The sequence below is a fragment of the Protopterus annectens genome, chromosome 3.part0 (assembly GCF_019279795.1).
Source record: "Protopterus annectens isolate FY-2018-M chromosome 3.part0, PAN1.0, whole genome shotgun sequence".
In the NCBI taxonomy this organism is placed as follows: Eukaryota; Metazoa; Chordata; order Ceratodontiformes; family Protopteridae; genus Protopterus; species Protopterus annectens.
This window is the reverse complement of record NC_056731.1, coordinates 731,924,323-731,940,764: the sequence shown is the minus strand read 5'-3', so window position 1 is coordinate 731,940,764 and position 16,442 is coordinate 731,924,323. Positions and strand designations below refer to the sequence as shown.

Here is a 16,442-nt window from a genome sequence, read left to right as displayed (position 1 = left end):
ATATTTTATTGCTAATTGTGGCTTTGTCAATTAGTGTTGGACTTTTGGACATTTTCTCATTAACACATATCTGGTGTGGAATGTTGTACCGCTTACAGCCTACATATATACTTGCATTCCAGAGCATTTTCTGAGAAATCAACTTAAAAAGCATAAGATAATTAAGGCTTTTCTTCTGTGGGGCATCCTAGATTAACAATCTTAGAGTAATTTTATTGACAACTACTTGAACTTTCTAATCCTGCCTATTATAAACTGATAAGTCACTCAGTTAAAAAGTCAGACGGATCCCTATCAGACAATAGAAACTTCATATGACTGAAACTCATTTGACTGAGACCATAAGACTGAAATTTCAAAATACTGAAAAATCACTTGACTGAAACCCATAATACTGAATTCTTACAATCCTAGATTTCAACATACTGAATTGTAAAGTAGATGATAGAAAACCAGAATAGGTGGGAGGCTATGCCCTCCACCCCCAATATGCCATGCCCTCCAAACACCCCCTAACTTTATATAATAACTCCAGAATTGCACTACAGTGGGGAAAAGCCCTTTCCTTGCCTATTCTGGTTTTATATTGTCCACTTTACAATTCAGTATGTTGAAATTTAGCATTGTAAGATTTCAGTATTATGGCTTTCAGTCAAGTGATTTTTCAGTATTTTGAAATTTCTGTCAAATGGTCTCAGTCAAATGAGTTTCAGTCATATGAAGTTTCTATCATCTGATAAGGATCCAGTCAGACACATAAAAGGTCTGGACACCATAAGGAGCTATGGGTGTTAGTTGGAAGTATACAAAAGGTGCTACAGGCTTGAATGAGTTATACATTTAGATTAAATTTCTGTACATTATGACCTTCTTTTCATGTTTTAATATGGTAGAATCTCACAGAGGAAATATTTCAGGTCACAGACAAACTGACCTAGGATTACATACATTTGATTGTGGTAATAAACCCAGGCTGGAGCTGCTAATAGAAAATTAGGCTATTAAAAGGTTTACTTTTTGCCTTTTTAGAAAATATTGTGAGAGTATTTTGTTTCATGTGCGTGTTGAGATTTGTTGTTGAAAATGCATACCCTTATGTGAGGTATTTTTAAGGCTCAGTTAGAGTTTATATTTGTAGTGTTGTTGTTCTGTTTAGTGTAGTTTTGTCCAGCTGGGCTTCTTAGGATGGCAGTGCTCAACTTGTAACTTAACTTCAGTATAAACAACACATCATATTTGCAAGCTAGTGCTGTGTGATTCCCCATTTTGTCCATTTCCCTGGAGTATGGCTTCCCTTTATATGTATGTACTGGATTTTTTGACTGTGTTTTTGTTTGGTTCAGACTGGGAGCTGGTATTTTGCCATGGTGGTGTGTCGTCTGTGGAAGAATGCGAAGAAACTGGGTACGATGCACAGCTGTTGCAACTGTTGCTGCTCATACTGACTGTGATAACAAACACAGAATGGGGTCACAGGACATTTTGCCTTGATCGCTTAGTTTTACTTTCTTTGTAAACAGATTACTGATACTTTCATAATCTTTAGACAGTCTCACGGTGCTATATATGGTGATACATTTATTTATCCTAGAATGAAGGCCAGTAGAAATCAGTCTTCAAAGTATATATTCACACGTAATTGTGAACTATGCAGTTTAAAGTAAGGACAACTAACAATGACTCCTTTAATACAACCAGCACCCTGCGTGTGTGTCAGCACGCTTATACATTTAATAAAGTAATGCTGGTTTCCATGAATGAGTATTAAATATACTAGGATTCATAAGCATAAGTTACTGATTTAGAAATTTGAAAAATGGTTAAATAACAATGATCAAGTTAAGCTCTTTATAATAATGTGAATCAACCAGATTTAAAAGAAAGATAAAAAAAATAGGGAAAACTGAGAAGGTCTTATTAAGTACAGTGCTGTGTATTTTTTTACCTAGCAATATGAGTAAATAACATTTTAAACTGCTAACAATTGTTTAGTAGTGACAGTGTTCTTAATAAAACATTGACAAATACTACTAGACCTGCTTTCAGTAATGTGTGCAGCATATATAGACTCACATAAAGACCAGTATGCTGTATGTGTGTATCTGATTTTTGTTTCCTCTAAATTACTGGAAACTATATCCTGTATCATAGCTGAAAACTGAACTGTTTGATAAGCAGCTGCAAAGTTTTTTTTTTTTTTTTAGACAAGAGTTTTTTTTCTGGTTGATTTCCTCTAACTGTCTCTAAATTTCATCTTTGCTGGTATCTGGCCTATGCAATTATTTCCAGTAACTAAATTTTACCCAGACTGACAAATTGTACTGACTTTTTTCACCTGAGGTTTAAATTAATGTTTACACCGTGAGAGCTCTAATCAACATGTTCATCTCTGTGCATCCATCTTTGAAGTCACAATCATAAAATAAATGTCACTGAACAGATAGTACAGGTCAGATTAAGTCACACAGGTTTCAAATCCACTTGAAAATCAAAGCTATGTAAAGGGGAGGGTTGAATAAAATCATCCTTTTCCACTTCATTCTCGTTTATACATACGCACTGCTGTTAAGTTATAACTGACCCTTGCAGACCCAATTGACAAGATGGACGCCTTGCCATTGTGTCAAATATCTGACTCCTACTTCATTTTCTCTTTCATTAAATCCTGAAAATACTGTAGTAACAACAGGTTAACATTCAGCAAGTGGCAGATACTAGGCATCAACTATCACTTTACCTCTTAGACATACACGTAGTAAATTACAGTCATACCAGCAGTTGTTACAGAAGTCATAAAAGACCCAATGAATGCATAAAAAGAAGCCACAAGAAAAACACCAGAGAGAAAAATACAGTCAGAAATTACACAGACATTTTATGTCCCCATGAACAAAGAACTCAAAAGTCACCAAACTTAAACTAAGAAAGACACGTACTCACTTGATCTATCCCTAGAATTCATTCAACATTCAGAGAACTGCTGTTTTCAGCAGATTCAAACAAGATTTCTCAGAAAAGGAAAAGAAATTGCCCACAGAGTACAAAGAAATGTACCAAGAATATTGAGACTAGATAGTTGTCTGAATTATTATTTTATGTTTGGGACAAATCCCACCCCCACCATTTTGAATAGATCTGTACCCCCACAACCTGAACTATTTAATGCAATCAACTCCAAAGCCACCATTACTCAGAGAAGAGTTGACTACTTAGTTTTGCGCAAAAAATAGTTATTTGCTTTTCTCATTTGTTTGTCAAATTCAGATAAAAACAATACCTTTGAAACAGTGTGTGCAAACTGGCATAGTTTGAGCACTTGCTTTTTTAGGGGGAGGGGGGTGGAATCCCAGTCAAAAAGTTAGCACTGACTGAATTCAGTAAAAGGGCTAAATAGTGTGCAAACTGTCTGTAAGAAACTGTGTTTCAGGTAAGAAATGCTGCAGCTGTTGATGAAAATAGGAACAGTTCCACTACAGTTTCTCTACTGAAAGTTATAGTTTTGTAGTCTGAGTTTTTTATTTTCATTTTCTTTGTTTTGAGGTTTTCACACTTGGACTGCCATTTGCATTCCTGTTGTCACTATCAGACTCTGAGCTTAACCTACCAGGTGACTCATATATGTGTATGTTTGTTTGTGATGTATATTGTGCACTATTAATTCTTCATATCTTAGAGTAGGTAGTAGAATTATATAAGTCTAACACTTTGACTGATGAGTACCTGTAAGAGTGAAAGGGAAGGTCTACAAGAGGGTAATGAGACCAGCTATGTTATATGCGTTGGAGACAGTGGCATTGACAAAAAGGCAGGAATTTGAGCTGGATGTGGCAGAGTTAAAGATGTTAAGATTTGCACTGGGTGTGACGAGGGTGGACAGGATTAGGAATAAGTATATTAGTGAGTCAGCCCAGATTGGAAGGTTTGGAGACAAAGCCAGAGAGGCAAGATTACGTTGGTTTGGACATGTGCTGAGGAGGGATGCTGAGTATATTGGGAAAAAGATGCTAAGGATGAAGCTACCAGGTAACAGGAAATGAGGAAGGCCTAAGATAAGGTTTATGGATGTGGTGAGAGAGGACATGCAGGTGGTTGGTGTGACAGAGCAAGATGCAGAGGACAGGAAGAAATGGAAACAGGTGATCCGCTGTGGCGACCCCTAACGGGATCAACCGAAAGAAGATGATGATGACTTTGACTGATATAGGGTTGCTGGTATAAAAGTTTGGACTACTTGTTGAGTAACTGTTAAGTTGCTGTACTTTTGTATACATTGCTTGTTGTTGATGCTATTACCTGTTATGTATTAACAAGCTCATAACTTAATTTGTCTACTTAAATTTTTAGTCTGAACTGTATTTTAAAAATTATCTCTTATATGGTGCATTATCAAGGACCATTACAGCGCAATTCTCCTAGAGATGAAAAATTATGTTGATAAGGTATGGGGGATTTTCAGAACATGCCTCATGTTCTGCAGCTGCTGCAAACAGAGGCACTGTACCCCTCATATGGGTAGGGGGAAGTAGAACCAGTTATTGAGCTGCATAGTACTCATTAGCTTTGCATTAATGCAAACTGTAATACATTAGGCATTAACTTATGAAACTTCAAAGTCACGATGAAGACATCATTGAAATATCATATAAATAGTAACATTGCAAAATACAATATTAAGAAGTGAATATTAATGACACTACTTCATTGCAGCTTACAGTGGACACTGGAAACTTGTTTACAGGCAAAGCAATACCTGCAGGGCTCTGCCCTTCCTGAGACTGAATATCTGTTGATGTTTCCATAGCAACAAACTTTTCATGAATGCATAGATCAATACATCAGTTCTTGTTCTTCCAGGAAAGGCATTGGAGGTCTCTGTGTGTATCTACTGCAGTAGTTCTGTACTGTCTGTATCAATGTATTTCAGTTGCACAGCATTCCCTCACTTTACCACAGGCATACATAACTTTTCTTTTTTGCAGTAGGAATACCTTCTGCACTTTATAAGTCGAATTTTAATATAAGTATTTCCTTATGCCCCATGTTGTAGGATGTTGCATACATTTATAGAGTTCCATATTACATCTTATGAACCAAAATAATGAATTACAGGACTAAATGCAGGATGAAATGGGGTGTTTGTTTAACCAAGCTGCACTGGGAAACCTATTACGCATATCATATACTGCAGTCTTTTAAAGTACACTGCATACTCATTCAAGGTCACTTATCCATTCTTATTTTCCTGCTTTATATCTCTCCAGTTACTGAGGAGGCAGAGTGTAACAAAGTTCAATACCAGATGACAACCTAGTCTCACTACCCTAAAAGTATGGATTTACTTTAACAAAGGAAATTAGAGGCGTCTATATTATAAACTCGAGGGGGGTGCAGGGAGGCTTGCCCCCTGTAAAAGTGTGTTTTTTTAGTTTTATTCAGTTAATTTCAGTATACCTGCATGGCGCTGTTGGTTAAACAAACATGTTCGGTGTTTTGAATTTTGCTGAATACGTGTTCACTGTTACTGTACATCACTCTTTATGTGCCGATGTACATGTGTTCGCTGTTTAGAGCTTTCAGGTTTATAATATAGACCCAATTAGAGATATGTTTATAAAATAAAAATAAAAATAAAATGATGCTGTATAATTATGTAACAGATTTCAACTTGCCAAGCTGTCATAAGAATTACTAATTTATAAATGAATGCATTTGCTGTGATTTTATGTAATTGTAATATACTAAATCAGTCATGCAGATGGTTTATGTCATTTTGTTGCAGAAATTAATATAGGTACACAGTCATATTAAAATAGCTGCAGTAATAAGAGAAATTATTACATTATTAATGCAAAGTATAATTGGTTACTGACATTTTCATATTCCCGAATAAAAATGTTACATCTCTTACTTTTGTGTCACTGAATTAAAGGATTTACTATTTAGCACGTATAAGTCCATTTCCATTTCTCTGTCTGTCTCTCTCTCTCTTTTCCTTTATTTATTTACTTATTTTTATTTTTTTTTCCCTTTTATGTTCTGTTTTCTGCAGGTCTACAAATGTTCAAGGCAGCTTTGTCATAAGCTTTCAGGTGCAGGAACATTCTGCACCTCCCCCTGCCTGTCCAAGAAACCCCTTCACAGGGTTGGGCAGTAGCTCCACCCTGTATGCACACTAGTGTGTGGCAGCCTGGCAAGTGAGGAAAGTGGACTTCAGGGCTTGGCTAAGGCTGCAGTCAGGATGGCACTGGAGAGGCTCTCAGTCCACTATGAAATCCTCCTAGAGTAGGTACAAGACTCACTCCTGTCAGCCCCCTTCAACGAGCATCTGTGGGCACCACCGGGATTACCCCACCTAGGTTCATCAGGGCAGGGGAATATTTTAAGCCCACCTGCCCAAGGTGGTATTAACCTCCTAGCCTTCCCTACCCTCCCTTTTATCTTAGTCATCTCTATGTGTTTTCTCTCTCTCTCACTTCCACTGTCAGCCCATCATAGTGCTTCTGTCTGTCTTTTTGTTTTATCAAAACCCTCTTGAAGTTTTCTATTTGTGTATGTATCCCTTATCTGATCTCTCTCCCCCATTTCTGACTGTCCTATCTTCCTTTTCCAAACTTATAAAAGCCATACTAGGATGTCCATATGAGGACATCCTCAAAGTGAATAAAAGACCTTAATAAATTTTGATAAGCTGTGGGCCAATGATGCTGAGCCATAAACAACAAAAGATTTCATGAAAGTTTCTCTAGAAATCCACAGAGTTTCATATTGACTGCCTAGTGCAAAAAGTATATATCAATATATGAGAATTTGCATACATAACAGATTTTTCTGTATGTAACTACACTTGTTTCATGGAAGTTTATGCCTTTTTAGTACACAAATGTCTACTGAGCATTCTCTTGAAAAAGTTGTAAAACCAGCACTGCTTGTTTGGACTTCACTCATTTAAATATTGCTGTAGCGGCTCAGTTCTGGGAAACGTGGGACTATGAATACTGCCCATAGTCTCATTAACAACATTTATTTCTTATTTAAAAACATTGTTAATGGATTATGAGACTGGATTTTGCTTCATTGTATCATAACTTGCTCAAATCATAACTTTCTTTTTTCAGAACAAAACTTAAAATGCAGCTTAAGTAAGAACATATGCTTGCATGTTATGCATAGTTTTGTGAATAGTTTTGAACCTCGTCCCTTGCTTTTTTATGCACAGAAAACACCATATTTCTGGACAAAAACATGAAGAACCCTAGTTATACATGGAAAGCAACAAAGCTCAAAAGAAACAAATAAAGAAAACACTGTAAAGCACTATTCATGATGCAATACCAAAGAAGGAGACAAGACAAAAGTCTTAAACCTAAAGTAAATGCTTCACTGAGTACTGTTAACACACATGGAAGAAAAACATCTACTAAGCATTGGACCCATGTTTTACTTTTCCATTTAGTACTCCTGGTTTTTAATAATTAATAAATAGAAATAACAATGGATTTAAAATGCTATCAGTTAACCCTGATTAATCAAAATAATTCACTTCATGGCAAATGTAGTTCTGCCATTTTAACATTTCTCACAAAGAGGCCACGTTCAAGCAGGGACCATTCCCTTAGCAGATCAAGGCATGACCTTAGATATTTCAACATAAAAGTCTACCTACTCTTGGATATATAAAAGTTACGACTGCACCTGTGCAACTCAGTTTTCTAAGCTGAATGTCCACAACAGTGTAAGCATACCTCTCAACCTCTTAGTGCAAGAAATCTGTACAAAGCCTGACAAAATGGGGGGGGGGCAAAGGCCCAAAAATAGGGACACATTTTAAATATTGCTCATAAACATAGAAAGCTGCTAAAGTAACAGGGTTTGCATTAACATACATTTTCTGAGGGATTTGAGGTCTGAAACTCAAATGTATGTCATTATTTGGTGACTTCATTCCTAAGATCATCCCAGTGATGTACCAGAAAACCACAAACTTTATGAGGAACAGGCAAAAAATATAAGGCAAAAATTCTGGACAGTCTGTGAAAATCTGGACAGTGAGAAGTATGAATATGAGTTCAGCAGCATACTATGACATGTCAGCAGCAGGCTTCCTATACCCAGCTTCATCTACAAAGGTTATTGCAATTAGGATGACATCAAGACAACTGGGTTCATCAAATATGGACCAGTATAACGACTGCATTTACCTATAGATTTATATCAGTTACTGATTTAATATGTTGTACTATATGGTGCACTGGTACACATTTGTTAGTAGAATACCAAATTTATGATCAGCTCTGCAAACATGGGGATATCAGCAGTATACACCAAGGTCTTTAATAATATTGCATTTACACTCATGGATGAAGGCCTCGTAAGTTACTGTGTGATACTCTGGGACAGGAATGTAGTCTAATGGTAGAGCCAAAGCTGTATATGAAGTCCAGACAGTTCTGCTGTATGAAACATGCGTCCTCTAGATGGCAGAGTAACATTTTAAAACGTGTATTTCCCCATCTGCAGTTATTGTTCCAAAATGAGTATGTAATAATTTTGTGTCAGTTTGAAAGATCTGCATCTAGAATATATCAAATGCTTTAAGTTGTTTATTCCCATGGTCCACTCAGCAATGCTTCTTATAAGTTCTGGTCAATGCATCCTGTGAACTACTACGTTAATCTGTCTGAATATGACAGGAATTGGGAGATAAAACCAAACTGGTAAGTAAACTGAAAGTTACAGCAAACATCAGGCTATGATAGTGCTAGGACACATTTGTGTCCCAAATTCACTGATATTATTTATCCAAATGCCCAGGTGTCACAAGTGAAAAGTCCTAATAGGCTTAGAATTCCTAAGTGTCTGTTAGCATCTGTGTTGTAGCAGATGAAAAACAGACTTATAGAGGGGTGAATAACTGAAAAGATGGGGTACAATACACAGTGCAGTTTGTTGTAGCAGATGAAAAACAGACTTATAGAGGGGTGAATAACTGAAAAGATGGAGTACAATACACAGTGCAGTTTACAATCTGATGGCTGAAATAATGACAAACTGCAACAAAAATATGACATTTAGGTGAAAAGTTGAGGTGATTCCCTGTGGTAAAGACCTAGTCCTCTCTGGAGCAGCTGTTTCCCCAGAACAAAATGAACAAGCAATGCAGTACTGAACATGTAATAAATATAATAAAGTGCCCTTGCAGATGACTAAAGCTTTGGGTGCACATTCAAAAGAAGGGAAAAACAGACTTTAATAGGTTATCTTGGAGGAGCATGAAGCAAACTGTTGTATTATCAGTCTGAAGATTACTGATGAGGTGAATGTCTTAGTATAAAGAGAAGTAAGCTGTGGGCTAGTATCGGGGTGCTTCTTATTTCATGGGTGACAAACTTACAGTAGTTAATGCTTGTGAAAATGTATTTTCTTTCTTACACAGTAACATCATTCTTATCAGATCTGTCCCCGAGGGGACTTCTGCTTGAAGAGCACTGATGAAGTGGCAGTCTCAGTAGCTCAACAGGCCACAGACTTACCTTTGGAGCAGAAGGTTGTGGACTGGGTTCATGACAGGAGGTACTAAGCTCCTGAGTGTGCCATTCCTTAAAAGAGACATTAAACCAAGGCCCCATCTGCCAGAGATGGTGTAGCTCAGGTGGATATAAAAGATCCCATGGGGCCAATTGAAAAGAGTAGGGGAAGTTCCCTGGCAAATATTTCCCTAGTTACTATGTATACCACCCCGAGCCTCTCCTGAAAAGCTGCTTTTGGCTTAGAAGGACTAACTTAGTCAATACATTGTAAATAAATTAAATAACCTAGGTTTTGGGAATGTATGGCTTAGTATATGTTTCATAAATTTCTGAAAGACTATTTAGCAAGTAAGAGAATCTGCAATGAATTACAAATGTGAATATTAATTTAATTCAGGTGACTGGTGAGAACTTAGCATTGTTTTACTAATTTTTCTTCCTAGCGGATACTGCAATATAATACATTGTTGATTCACTGCACCGCTGTATCATGTGTGGAAAGCTTGGTGTGCAGGCTGAGGGTACATAGCTGAGAAATCTCGGCAGAAGGCATAGATTTAAACAGTAAGCTGGTACAATTTCTTGAATTGAGAGAGGGAAAACAAGGTCTTTATTTTTGTTCAGATGGGCCACAGATCATATTGTTGTTGGGTAGTTCTCTTACCTCTTAACCTCTTAGAGAAAGAAATCTGAACAAAGCTTAAAATAATGTGGTGACAAAGGCCAAAAATAGGGACAGATTTTAAATATTACTCTTATAAACTTAGAAAGTTATTAGAATAACACTATTAGCATGTGTTTTCTGAAGAATATGAAGTCTAAAACTCAAATTTATTTCATTATTTAGTGACCGATCCTCAGTGATTTGCCAGAAAACCACAAATTTTATGAGGAATGAACCAAAAATATGAGGCAAACATTGCAACATTCTGCAAAAATCTGGACAGTTTCAAGGTATGGTGTTCTGTTTTAAAGATATTCTGCTTTAAGGAAATGTTTAAAGACTTAATTAGTATTGCTGTTGGTAACTAGTAAAATCATGAGTTTATCATCCAACTGTTATGTGTACTTGAGATGTTTACTTTGTCGTATATTTACATTCAGCGGGGAATATTTATTGTTGTAGTATAACATTTACTCTTGCTGTATTTATACCAAAACATTAAGAACGAAGTACAAATAGTGTTTTATTTTACAGTCATGATATTGCCTTGCCTTTAAGCAGGTGCTACACAAAACAAACTATACAGGCAGGGGATTAAGTGACTTGGAGAAGGTAATAACTTCAGAAGCACCTTATATGTTCTTAGGTACAGAATATTCCAAGAGTGTTTTCTAATTGTTAAAAGTATTTTACTCTCAGAAATACTTCTATCAATGAAAAGTACAAGCTATTAACTTCTAAGGCAATATAAAACCACTCACTTAATATCTGCTGTGGCCTGAAGGCATGGTTTCTGTTTGGTCCTGAGGAGCATTCCTTTCATTTTCATCTCGGTGAAAGGTGGGAGCAGAATTGGTGCCACAATGCAAAACAAAGCCAGCTGAGGTGGTAGGGGGGTTCCAGAAGATGTTTTCTTCCTTTGGCCATAAAGAAATTTTAACCGACCTTGGAAATGCATTGTCTAAAAGAGAAAAAAAGAACACAGGAACATTACATAGACAGCATACTCAGACAACCTGCATTATCTTTAATTTGTTTAAAGTTACTAGCATGCATTAGGTATATAAAATATCAGTGAATTAAATAAATCCAATGAGCAGAATGAAGTCACAAAAACAGAGGTTTGTGGCCTACTAGTCATTTGTATTGTTTCCTGATTTTTAAATTCCAGCACTATGGAAAAAGGAACTATTTTACTAGGCTTGCAGCATAATTACATTTGCTGTTAAACATACATTTAAAAGAGATTCTAACCTGAAGATAAATACTCATTAAGCACATAACTAGAAGTCTTTATCTCTGAATGATTGTTGTATGTTTCTATAGTTAACAGTATGACATGATATATAGAATGTAGCTATCACCTTGTTGTAGCTTTTGTATCAATTGGTGAACTTGACAGCTTTTATTTTCTGTCTGTTATGTTACTCTGGCTGAGAATATACACACTAAATATTGTGGCAGTATCATACATGTAATCGTTTTTGTGGCAAGTGACAACACAGCAAGAAGACAAGCTAATTAATAAAATAATTGTAAGGAAAACAATTATATAATTAACATTTCCAATAATTTCTATTTATAGAATGTTAAAGAAAGACATTTTGAATGCACCTATTCATGTGTTTTTTTTTCTCTTGTGCCTGGCTGCCCTCATTTAGATGCGTGCTCTGTTCACTCTTTCTTATGGTCCCTAATTCACTTAAAATAATATAAAAGGGTTCACTCACCGACCTCATTAACTACTTAAGTGGTGTTATTCAACATTTATCCTCCAAATGGCATAGCTGGACCTGGCACATAGATGTATTCTTATTACTACCAGACATTTAAATAAATGCTGGCAGACCTGTAGCTTACAGTTTGTTGCCCAAACTAATAAAATGATTAATGGCAATTTCCTACCCAAATAGGAGTCATATATCTCTCCTTTATATAGAATGAATATTATGTAGCATTGCAGGCTGTTACACTCTGAGGCCTGTGCAGGCCTCCATTTTGTAAATTTATATGTAAGACAATATCTGAAACACTGTTTGATGTTTCTTATAACAGTTGTCAAAAAGCTATACTTGGAAATGAAGGTATACATGATACTTTATTCACATATTTTGGCACAGTGTCGAAAATGTACAGCATTTTGAACTAAGCGGTAGTGGGACTTTTTTGTAGTAGCAAATTTCCAGTAACAGAAATATCATTTTATGAAAAAAAATATATATAATGTTTATGTCTTCTTATTATTTCATTTATATTCACTACATTCACTATATATAGAAAGGGACATAAATGTCTATGAAAATATACAGGAGAAAAGGAAAGGAAAAAGTAACTTAACAGAGTGATAACATAAAAATACGAGGAAATAAAATAAAATGAGTGCAAGATCACACCACCAGGAAGAATAAGTTAAAAAGTATACATATATATAGTTTCATGCCAAAATTATGGAGAAAAAAGGTAAAAATGGAATATGCCCATTCATCGCCATTGTATGATCCTGGATTTGGTTTATATAATTAGCAGGGAGTGGCGGTGAGGACTTGCCCCCCTGCATTGGTATGGATGACTTGAGATGTACCTGTCTGGACTAAATGAAGAGATACATGATTGAGCTCAGTGTATATGTGTTCCAGGCAGGTATGTCCCTAGCCTTAAGCAGCATCTTACCGTCGCCCAGAATGGAGACTCAATACAAACCCGCCCTTGCCAAGGTCAAACAAAAAAACTTTTTCAAAGCTGACTATAACCTCCTGAGAGCAGGTATAAGCAGCTAAACAGCCACCATCCCTTCAGTTGGAACTAACATTAATGTTCAAGCCTACACCAAAAAGCTGTATGAGTACCTACATAGCTGCATGGACTCAGCAATACCCGACAGAACCAAATCATCTTCCTCAAGGAAGTGCAAACCTGTCTGGTGGACAGCAGCAATAAACAAACTTTATAATAAAAGGAAAAAATTTTGCTGGCCAGGACCAAGAAGGAGCAGGTGCCAAGTTGGAAGCAATCTCTCCTTTGTCTGAACAAGCAAATAAGGTCATTGGTGAAATCCTTTAAGGCTAACTTCGAGTCCAAATTGGCCACATGCACTAAGGGCAATCACAAGGCTTTCTTACATGTCCACACTCTCAAAGGTAATACCTAAATCTGCTTTGAGCTGGTGTTCAAGAACACAACACCGATCCTGACAGACCAATTCAGTGCCAACTTCGCCCCCCTCTCACCCCCTAAAGGGCCCATCTCAATACCGAAAGATTGCCAAATTCCAGTAATAATGGCCACACAGATAACAAAATGCACTCTCCAAAGCTAAGAATACAGCATCCATGGGACCAGATGACATCCCAGGCTGTGCACTACATGAACTACAAAATTAACTGGCGCGTCACCTAAGTGTCATGTTTAATCATAGCCTCACCTCAGGCTTCGTGCCCACTGAGTGGCGCACAGCTACAGTTATCCCACTCTACAAGGGGGGATTCACCTTAGATCCTGGGAACTACTGCCCCATCAGTCTGAAGAGCCTGATCTGCAAGGCCATGGAACATATTATCATGGAACTTATAAACAAAGACATTGGCAACCTTCAAACACTGGACCCATTCCAGTTTGGGTTCATGAAGGGGCGATCTTGTCTCCTGAACCTAATTGACTTCTTCGAATCAGTCTGCAGAGCTGTGGATGAGGGTAAGGCAGTCCACACAGCCTATCTGGACCTTGTCAAGGCCTTCAACACCATCCCCCACTCTGGAATCATAGATAAACTTACTAAGCTGGGCATTAATCCTTATGTCACTCAATGAGTTGCCAACTGGCTTACTGACAGAACCAACACTGTAAAAGCAGCCGACTCCAAATCCAGCTCCAGACAAGTGGCAAGTGGAGTACCTCAGGGTTCAGTCCTGGGGCTACTCTTGTTTGGCATCTACTTCTCTGAAGTACCAGCCAACACTAAGGGACTCTGGCTAACAAAGATCGCAGATGACTGCAAACTGGGAGCCATTATTGAATCCCCAAATGATGTGGACATTCTACAAAAGGGCCTTAAAGAAACATATGATTGGTGGTGCCAGAGCCATGGGCTCAAGCTCAATGCCAAGAAATGTATAGTTATCCCCTTTGGGAAAAAACATGTACCCATGAATTACCACATAGGTGGCAGTGCACTAAACACCGAAAGTCTAATAAGAGACCTAGGGACACAGGTTGACAGTGGTCTCACCTTCAATAACCACATCGCCACAACAGTCAGGAAATCCTTCTATGTGGCACATCTCATCACTAAGGGCTTTTCATCCAGAAAAAAGGAGGTCATTGTCCCACAGTACTTATCCCTCATTAGACCCATTATAGAATACAACACCCTGTTTAGTGTGTACCTCTCAAGACATCTGCAATGACTGGGAAGGTCACAGAAATACCTCACTAAAAGAATAACAGGACTAAAACAGATGCCCTATGCTGACCATCTGAAAAAACTCCAGCTATACTCTGTCACATATCGTCTACTCAGAGGCGATCTCTGCTTAACATACAAGGCCATATCAAACCCAGAGCTGTTGGACATGCTACAATTAAAGGAATCTCAATCCCTCAGAGCCACATGTTCCAGGGATCTAAACCTTGTCATCACAATGAAAAGAACATGCTGGAAGGATAAGTTCCTGACCCAGAGACTCCCCAGACTCTGGAATAGACTGCCCATACATGTCAAACAGAGCACTTCTTTGGCCCTCTCCAAAATGAACCTTGATGATTGGATGGGAGATAGGAAATTCACCCCGGGGATCATGCCATTCGCCCTGCTAGACAGGGGTCCAGGGAAGTAAATATTGTGAGAAGAAATAGCCAGGGAATTGTTATGGCTAGGCTTGTATAGGCCCTAGTGCCGATAGCCTAGTACCAACCTATGAATCTATGAACCTATGAACATACACAAATGCCATAGATATAGCCAACCTGCTGGCAGACAGGTTAAATGAAAACTTCACGCTCCTGTCCCCCTTCAGTAAACCAGGATATCCCCAGCACCTGCCCCCCTCCCTCATCACCAGGGTGCAGGTCTTTAATGCCCTCTCAAAACCAAAAAATATAGCCTCCATGGGGCCTGACAACATCCCAGGTTGCATCCTACATGAACTCAGATGAGAGGTCTCAGCACCATTAGGCACCCTATTTAACCAAAGCCTGAGTACTGGCTTTGTCCCAGCTGAATGGAGGACAGCCACTGTCATCTCTCTACACAAAGGTGGAGCATCCACCGACCCTGGCAAATATAGGCCCATCAACCTAACTAGCCTGATCTGCAAGGCCATGGAATGCATTATCATGGCCCTTATAAACAAGGACATTGGCAACCTCCAAATGCTTGACTTCACACAGTTTGGTTTTGTCAAGGGGCAATCATGTCTGTTAAACTTGGTTGACTTCTTTGAAAAAGTCACCAAAGCCATGGACGAGGGGAAGATGGTGCACACTGCCTACCTTGACCTAGCCAAAGCCCTTGACACTATTCCCCACTCGGGTGTAATAGTTAAACTCTCCCAGCTAGGCATCAACCTGTATGTTACTAGATGGGTAGCTAACTGGCTCACTGATAGAACCCACTCAGTCAAAACAGGGGAAGCCACCTCTAGTACTAGACCCGTAATGAGCATCGTACCCCAAGGATCGGTCTTGGGGCCTCTACTGTTTGGGATATACATTTCTGAGGTGTAAGCCAAAAACAAGGGTTTATGGCTGAACAAGTTTGCAGGTGACTGTAAGCTGGGTGCTGTCTTAAATTCCCCTAGTGATGTGAACATCCTCCAAGAGGGCCTTACCTAAACTAATGACTGGTGTCAGAAGTTGGCCTCAAACTAAATGCCAAGAAATGCATCATTATCCCCTTTGGGGAAAATGGCATCACCGCTAATTATCATATTAATAACAACGTACTAAGCATGCAATCAGTCACGAGGGTCTTGGGCACCCAGGTTGATAGCAACCTGACTTTTGACCAACACATTGCCTCTGTTGTACGGTATGCTTTCTACATGGCACCTCATAAATAAGGGTATTTCATCCAGAAACAAAGAGGTCAAAATATCCCTGTACTCCCCACTTATCACTCATTATCGAGTACAATACCTCCTTCGACACATGTCTTGTCAAGCACATGCAGGAGTTGGAGAGACCACAGAGGTTCCTGACCATGAAAATCTAGGGTCTCATACACCTATCCTATACTGATAGACTAAAAGCCCTGT

At 38.2% G+C, this 16,442-nt stretch overlaps 1 protein-coding gene across 1 annotated transcript in view; it reads right to left on the bottom strand.

Moving 5' to 3' along the window:
• LOC122796914 (aryl hydrocarbon receptor repressor-like) overlaps positions 1 to 16,442 on the bottom strand; it is a 325,581-nt gene that overhangs the window by 70,211 nt on the left and 238,928 nt on the right. The window contains exon 5 of the mRNA XM_044065672.1: positions 10,953 to 11,152. Coding sequence (XP_043921607.1) covers positions 10,953 to 11,152 — 200 coding nt within the window. The remainder of the gene's footprint in view (positions 1 to 10,952; positions 11,153 to 16,442) is intronic.